Source organism: Sitophilus oryzae, unplaced genomic scaffold (genome assembly GCF_002938485.1).
Source record: "Sitophilus oryzae breed Bouriz unplaced genomic scaffold, Soryzae_2.0 scaffold_811_pilon_pilon, whole genome shotgun sequence".
In the NCBI taxonomy this organism is placed as follows: domain Eukaryota; kingdom Metazoa; phylum Arthropoda; class Insecta; order Coleoptera; family Curculionidae; genus Sitophilus; species Sitophilus oryzae.
The window spans coordinates 2415499-2424699 of record NW_022147430.1 but is presented as its reverse complement, the minus strand read 5'-3'; the positions used below and the strand labels follow the sequence as shown (position 1 = coordinate 2424699).

At 33.0% G+C, this 9201-nt stretch overlaps 1 protein-coding gene across 1 annotated transcript in view; it reads right to left on the bottom strand.

Moving 5' to 3' along the window:
- Positions 1-2036: 2036 nt before the first annotated feature.
- LOC115889203 (diacylglycerol kinase eta-like) overlaps positions 2037-9201 on the bottom strand; it is a 192454-nt gene continuing 185289 nt past the window's right edge. The window contains exon 10 of the mRNA XM_030909153.1: positions 2037-2150. Within this exon, the coding sequence (XP_030765013.1) occupies positions 2037-2150 (114 nt within the window). The remainder of the gene's footprint in view (positions 2151-9201) is intronic.

The following is a 9201-nucleotide window of genomic DNA, read 5'->3' as shown; positions in this document are numbered from 1 at the left end:
TTCTTACTTTACCTTTTCATACCCAAAGTAAGTGGCGCCCTTTTACTGTCTTTGACCATTACTATTTTACTTAACATCAATTTTAGAATCTTTGCAGCCTATACATTATTACTTTTATTTTATTATTTAACAACATTATTAAGTCACCACAGGTCACAAGCCGTACCTACGAACCCAGCTCTCCTCTAACCCTGAGCAACGGATACCTTTTTCTTTCTGTTTGAGTGATGACAGAAAAAGTCGTCACAACAAAGCAGAATCGGACCTATGTTGATATAAAAAATATATCTTATTTTTACGTGAGGAATCTCCCTACAAGATACATATGTTTTTTGAAACACCTTGTATTTTGTGTATTAAGTGCGGATTCTCTGCTTTAAAATTAATGTCGAATGAGCGCGTAATCGCTCTTATCTTATCGGCCATTAAGCTCGGTTAGACATTAGCTCCAAAATGCAGCGTGCATCTGAGTAGAGGACAACAAAGCTATTGAAATCTACTGGTTATTGTTCAACGTAATAATATGTTTATTGATGTAGAGAATTAACGGCATATCTAGATCGCATCTAGGGTTACCCGTGCGCGAAGTTAATTAAAAACTATTGATATGATAATCGAATATTAATTAACGTTTCCCAAAAGTTTTCCCATTTAAATGTAAATTGAGGGAGCTATACAAACTTAATCAAAATGGGCATGTTCCAAAAAATATAAATTCGTAAATAAATCATTGTATTGCATAGATTAAGTCTTCATTACTTACAATACATAGGAAATTAGGAAAAATTCCATGATATCATTTTAGAAATTAAATTATAATTTCAAACTTGGACATTCCCGGTTGAGTTGTGACGTACATAGCCTTCACCAATCACGTTTCAGATCGTAGAAAGGGAAGTTTCATATCATATATTGGTATGACTGATTGCCTGGCTCAGGTGTATCGGGCGCAGCCATTTTGGATTTTGTTATTATTTTTCTTCGTGCTTTTGAGTTCAGCGGTAAATTTTCTTGGTTATAACTTTTAATTTTATCTAAATGGGCTCAAAACTATGAAAAAACTTTTTCGGGTCATTTTCGAAAGGTGACGGAGTATATGGTGGACAGTTTTTATATAGACAATTGAAAATACTTAAGTGCTGATATAAAGAAGTTAAAATATCAAGGTGAGATTTTTTTTCTTGAAGAAGTTATTTAAAAGTAATAAAACCATTGTTTATAGAGCATAGAGTGAATCATAATGATAACAGTTCGATTGGATACGTTCAATAAAAAGAGGGCTTCTGTACAATCAGATAAAAAGTACTCCTGAACATTATGTGACATGGCAATGGTAAAAGTGTACAGAAAGTGGAGGGAACTAAATTTTTAAGCTGTGCAGCTAACACTGGTGATTTTTAAATTATAACTAAATATGTAGGTTTTTATTTATCTATTTATATTTTAATTTTAGGCGGTATGTAAACATTATGTCATACATATAAATAACATCAAGAAAGGTACCACGCTATGATTTATGTAGAATGAGGGAAGATAACATCTTACTTTTTAGCAACTTTTATTGCTATTCTTGTCTTCTCATAATATTTATATTTTATGTTCTTGTAGAGGGTTAATTGTAAATTGACTGCCCTGATATTCAGTAAGTCTTATCACCATCAAAATGAAAATTATTACAATATTGTAATTAAAACATTATTTTATATTTACTTGCCTTTTAATTTAATAAATTTAAAAAATAATAAAATATGTATGTGTAATACACAATGTATGTGTTTCCTTCGAATCTTCCTGATACAATGTATTTTATTAATAGTCTTCTGAAATAATTTAACCATGAACGTATTTATTAACATTCTTGGTACCAATAGAATTTTTATAATTGCCTTGTTCATCTTCTCTAACTTTTCTTGGTCAGATAGTAGACGTCCCAAGAAGCATTTTTTGTTTTATAAGTGTGTTAGGAAACTTCCCAACACACCATATTATACAACCTAAACGCATCTAGAATGGTTGTCGTGAGTTATTGGTAACCATTATATAACACTTATATGCCCTAAACGGTCCATTTTATAACTGTTCCTATGGTAACCCTTAACACTCAAGGTGTGCAACACCTTTATATATCCTATCGAGTTACCGCTATAAAACTGAAAAAGGGTATATAATAGTTATATAGTGGTGTTGAGAAGCTTCCCAGACCTCTATAGAAATATCGCGCATGCGCGTTTTTTTGAATATAAACTTGTTTCTTTCTGACTAACTACTCTAATATTTGCCTCTTTTTTTAACATAAAAATTGTCCTACGCAGATAATCCATACCAGACACAAAAGAGATAAAATGATGCCATCCCTGTCATAGCCTACAAAAGCGTTTGCGTTATGGAAATGACTTTATAGAAATTACTGGCTTAATAAAATCTATTGTGCCTAGCCAGAGTACTAAATACATATGCGATATTAAATTTACTGTGTGAAAATCAATTTTACCTCCAAAAAACACATGCGCTCCCAAAAGCAGAATTATTTAAAAGATTTTTTTATAAACAAAAAAAAATATAGTAACATTTTTGTAATGAAAGTCAAATTTATTAATATAAATAATAGAACATACGACTTTTTTAATACATAGAAATAACTGGCAACTGGCCAAAATATAGTTTTGTACCAGGTTTCAACGTTATCTTAGAAATACTCATTGTAGCCAAAAATGAAGACATCAATAATAATGGCGTCCATTATATTTAAAGTGCTATATATTACTTTAGGGTCTATAACATACTCATCAACCATTATATAAATTTGGTTACTTAAGGTTGCGTAAATGAGTTTGGGCTATTTAAAACACCAATTTTAGTGTTTTATACAAATCACCATTATAAATGCCGGGGTGTTTATGGCTACTTCGTCACCCAGAAAACCTTTATGTAACCCGTCGCGCGTCGTGTCGACTGTAGCGACTCCCTGCGAACGAAGTTTGACATTACAGTAATTTGACAGAAAATGTGCAGAAAACAAAATATAACCTCATAAAATTGAAATAATACTGTTTTGGTTTTGGTTCAATTTGATATAACAATGTTTTATACAACTAAAGGTGATACAAATCACCGTTATAAATGCCGGGGTGTTTATGGCTACTTCGTCACCCAGAAAACCTTTATGTAACCCGTCGTGTCGACTGTAGCGACTCCCTGCGAACGAAGTTTGACATTACAGTAATTTGACAGAAAATGTGCAGAAAACAAAACATAACCTCATAAAATTGAAATAATACTGTTTTGGTTTTGGTTCAATTTGATCTATATTTAAGGTGGTAGGAGTTTGCAAAAGAGTTCTAGGGTCCTTTGGTACTTTGGTAGAACAGTTATGAATGAATTTACTATACAAAAAAGCTCTTTAAGTGCAGAATGTGTAATGTTAAAGCGCAGAGCTTATTCTCTTATGTTAGAACGAAGTCTTTCCTCCTTACCACATTCATTAATAGAGGCTTCTTCTTCTCTCAACCTTAACCAGACATCTTCCTGTTCCTGATCGTTTTGGCAACTTTCTGTTGGAAATATCTCAGGTTGATCCTGATCTCTGCTTGTGGATGGTAAATTTCCATGTTGGCTTTCAATATTGGCAGATGTAGTTTGAATGAGGTTTGGATTATTCCTATTTTTTTTTTTTTAAATTCTGAAGAACTTTTCTTTTGAACGTAGATTGTGTTTTATCCAGTTTATTTTTTATTATTCATTATTAAATCGAATTGCTTGCTTGCTAATATATAATTTGTTTTGATTATATTAAAAAATTGAGGTTAACTTCAGGTTATATAAAGCATACAAACATTTGAAAGGTGCAAAAAACGATTTGAGGGAACAATTATATAACTTGTAGTATTATTGGTTACATAATGGTTCCCAATAACACCTTTAATTATATAGTGTATATCTTGCGTACCTTTATAAAACCTAATACCAGAAGTAATATAAAATAGATGTAAACATCTTTATAAAACCTTACTATGAAACCTTTAGTAACAAGAACCTGTAGTGTTATAAGGAAAGTGATAAACAACATTTCAAGGTTACTATTAGTGATAAGTAGCCAACTCTACACTTATATAAATAAAAACACTGTAAGATACCAATGAGACATCTATTAAACCTTTATATAACTAACCTTGAGAATATATAACCTAAAGGAACTTAAAATGTTACTTGGGGTACTTTCCATGATCACATTGTAGCGTACCTGTTTTATACCATAACTGTGAATACTGCGATTTTCCGGAAATACTATGAATCTTAGTTATCAGGAATTACATTTTTTTCAAATTAATTTTTCCTCGCCTTCTTCCACATGTAAAAAACAGGCCATTAATGATTTAACAAATCAAACATGATATAAACCCACTTTGAAATGTTTTGAAATCACATTCATAGCTTAAAAGAAGTTTTCTGAAAAAAACAGCATTTACGATTTTCAATCTTTTTTCGGCGCGTACAAAAACATTTTATTATAGGTACTGGTAAATGTTATCCAACAATGGAACATTTAATTTTTTCGCATTACTGGAAATAGTTTAAATGCAAATTTAATTTAAAATCAAAAATAAAATAAAACAATAACATAATAAGTACCCCTAAACAATGTCATTTTGACATTGAATAAACAGCAATGCTGCCAACATCATAAAATTCACCAAGTTTATTTCGAGACAAAAACCAGCCAATTATATTGGTGAAACTTTTACCCCATTTTTTGGCATAATATTAAGTTTTATATAAAAAAGGCTAAGTAGCAAGCACTAATTAGGTTGAAGTCTGCATAATTACGTGGAAATTGAAAAACATGAAACATGCCCATTATACATAGAACGGGTACAATTAACTATGATATAAACAACGCATCCAATAATATGGACTTTTGTATTAAGCCAATACAGTTCAAACCAAATAGACGTTTAGTCACGTCACTATGCTTGACCGGCACCTCCCACTTTTATATATTTTCTTTCAATCAAAATATTTTAGGAAACAAAAATAAATTAATTATAAATATATCAACAGTTATTATTTACATTAACAAAACTCACCTTTTTAACAGCACTTACGGGGCATAAAGGACCATTACTACCGCTTTCCCGTTTAAAATATTCTAAGAAAGTTGCGAACAGTTTTTTACGGTTATTAAGCTATCTTGTACCACTTCGCACTAAAAGAGGTTTTAAAAAGAACAATGTTCGACTGTAAAGTAACAATGAAAAAATCAATTAAACATTTAACTGTAGAGAATAGACAATTAAAATTAAAAAACATGCCAGGAGTTACAAACAAGAATTAAAGAAATACCCAATAAAATATCTATTGAACAATCTAAAGAGGCTACGTACAAATTATGTCCATCAATGGACATAGCAAATTTTGTTAATATTCATCATAATATAATAATATCATCAAGTGCAATTTATTTTATAATAGTGGTCGTGATAATATTGTAGGTTTTGAGGACGAGAAGGGGAACAGAGAGTTTAAACCAGCTCGGGTGTCTAATGTTGTTATGGTAAGAGGTATCTCTACCAATGGAAAACAGTCCCTAGCTTATTTTACAAGCTTTTATTTAACTTGCTTTGTATGTATGTTTGTTCGGCGCAAATCTTTAGAAGCACATCCTTTCATTGTAGGAAATTGCAATTTGGCATGTAGGTTCAGTCCCGATGACAATACATTTTCTTGCAAGGCATGACCCGAATGTCAAAAAACGGCTGTGAAAAAATTTCAAAGTTGTCCGATTTTGATAAAAATCGATATATTGGATGCTCCCTACCCCGTAGTCGTCATATACATATGAAATATATACGGATTATCGTCTATCCCTGCTATGTGTTGGAGTTGAAGCCGAGTTAGAGACAACTAGATAACCGGTCCATGTATATTTCACATAAGTTCGTCTGTTAGGCAGACACTGGCGCAACAGCGCAACTCCAAAATTCCGAATATCGATTAGCCCTTATTCTGAAGATTAGCCAATTGTCGAACAGGAACGCAAACGAAAGCCGTACGAAGTTGGACGGAGCCGTACGAATGAACAGCTGGTGCTAGCGTCTAGTCTCTTATTGGTCTGGTTATCCGATCGATAATTCAAAATTCAGACTTGCGCACTACGCTTGAGCACAGCTAACTAAGCGACTTATGCAAATTCCTTCAGAATATTTATATACCCATTTCACCGGCTTGGCATCACAGAATTCAGTTTGGAGTCGATATTCTTTAGTTAATATACAGGGTGGTCCGAATTGTATTCCGGAAACTTCGACAGCATATTCTGCAGATAAAAATAAGTTTCATTTTTATTTCGATTTTTTCCTAATAATTTCTGAAGCAACGTCAATATTTGGATGAAAATTGGTGGATGGGTGTTTTTTGACATGAGAAATTTGATTTTGATGTCAATATGACTCCCATTTGTAGGTGGCGCCACCTACATGTATTTTAACTGTTTTGAAGAGTAATAACTTTTCGTCGGTACCTGTATAAAACTACTGAGTAAAAAAATATACATTTATGACTTTTTTACATAAAAAAGGTCTCTTGGTAAAAATCGCTACGAGTAATGGTTCTCGAGATATTTGGAATCGAAATTATCAATACCTGTCATCATTGACATTAATTAAAGATGTTGACTAAATAGTAATTAGATTGAAATCATAAATTTGAAATCTTTTTGTGTCAAAAGTTTAAAAGAAACTGTTTAATCATTATTTTTTCACAGAAAAACTTATGATTAATTTAAAAAATAAAAATTTATTATTTCAGTCAAATAACTATACTCAACGTGCGCTTATTTTTTGTCAATAATGACATGTATTTCTATTCTAAATATCTTGAGAACGGTTGCTCGTAACGATTTTTACCAAGAGACATTCTTTACATAAAAAGTCATGGAAATGTATATTTTTTTAGTCAGTGGTTTTAGACAGGTACGGTCGAAAAGTTATTACTCTTCAAAACAGTTAAAACACATGTAGGTGGCGCCCCCTACAAATAGGAGTAATTTTGACATCAAAATCAAATTTCTCGTGTCACAAAACTCCCAGATACCAATTTTCATCCAAATATTGACGTTACTTCAGAAATTATTTGGAAAAAATCGAAATAATAAACCAAACCAATTAATAATAAACCAAACCAAACTTCTACACCCTGTATCGCCGAAACTAAGCATTTTAGGACATACATTTATACGAACTTTTTTACTTATTTTGATCTGTAGAATAGGCTGCTGGAGTTTCCGGAATACAGTTCGGACCACCCTGTATATATGGATTAGGGCAATAACCGGACCGGATCACCGGAAATCCGCGCCGATGCGTATGAACTCGTCTTTAGATTTTTGAGGCTTGAGTCTTTCCAAATTATAGGCCATTTTGTGTCAACTTATGTCAAATACCCTGCGTTTTGGAACATGATGCATTTTGATTCGTGTTCCTACGTGTGTTTTGTGTCTTTTGAAGTAAAGTGGAGGAAAAATCGAGGGAAAATTCACTGTAGACCCAGACCCAGAGCACAGGTATATAGTTAACACTCGCTACCCAGGCAGAAAGTTTTATACACCAATAAAGTTGCCGTCAGTAAAGTTTGTATACCATCTCATCGTAGATAAGTGCATCTCGTATACGGCACAAGGATAGTTCTTGCCTTGAACTGCTAATATAGAAATTAATTCCACGCTGTGTTCGTCATAATGGGGATCAACCTACTCTCACTACCGGTTTCGGGGCCCTACCCCATCATCAGGTGAGCTTGGGTATTTCCACGAAACGACGAGCACAGCGCGGAGTATATACATACGACTTGTCGTAAAATAGCGGTAAGATATTAAGTCCCGCATCGCGAGATAGCGGCCTGTGTGCAATGGTAGTACTTTCGTACAACCGAGGCACAACTATCGATAGTAAATAAAGGCTTTTTTCGTGGAAATACCTAAGTTCACCTGATGATGGGGTAGGGCCCCGAAACCGGTAGTGAGAGCAGGTTGATCCACATTATGTCGAACACAGCATGGAATTAATTTCTATATTAGCAGCTCAAGGCAAGAAACTCTTATATAATTTTATTATATACCTAAAAACTGCAAGAAATTTATTTTCCATTATATATTTTGGGCTAGCCGAAAATAGCCTTTATTTACTATCGATAGTTGTGCCTCGGTAGTACGAAAGTACTACCATTGCACACAGGCCGCTATCTCGCGATGCGGGACTTAATATCTTACCGCTACTTTACGACAAGTCGTATATATATACTCTGCGCTGTGCTCGTCGTTTCGTGGAAATACCCAAGCTCATCTGATGATGGGGTAGGGCCCCGAAACCGGTAGTGAGAGCAGGTTGATCCACATTATGACGAACACAGCGTGGAATTAATTTCTATATTAGCAGTTCAAGGCAAGAAACTCTTATATAATTTTATTATATACCTAAAAACTGCAAGAAATTTATTTTCCATTATATATTTTAAATATATTAATTTCCTGCTATGCGTTCCAGTTGTGCCAACTTATTTCTTTGTAAAATGAAAAAAACTACTTTGAAATTAAAATGAGAGACACATCTATCACTGTCAAGGATCTTGTCGTTGGACAGACTATGTTACGAATAATTTGGTATCACACACTTAGTATTTCGAGTCAAATTGTCGTTACATTTATGGCCATGACGCTCTAAATTAAAATTTAATATGCTATTTTTTTTAATTGAAAATGTCAAAAGTTGACATGTCCTATGTCATTCTACTCAACATGCCATTTTCTATTAAAGCTGTATTCCGTTGCAAAACCAGGCGAACCAGACCGGTAAACTACGGCAAAGAGCGGTTCCTGAAAACATCGGTTTGATACGGAACGGTTCGGTAAAATACTGAAAACGCCAAATGTTGACGTTTTCTAGATTTCAATACCCCTATTATAAAATTTATATTTTATGCATTTTTAATGTACCTATTCTCTGCTATTTCGTTTGCTTCTTCTTTTCAATGGAGTTTAATATTGACAAGTACTTTATTAATAAACTGATAAACTCGTTAGACAGCTGAAGTGAAGATTTGCAGGTCCAATATTAAAACAGATCAATAATAAATAAACAAATCTAATCAATAATTATTGTTTTTATAGCTTACAAAACATTCACGATTACTTGTGTCTTATTTTTCATG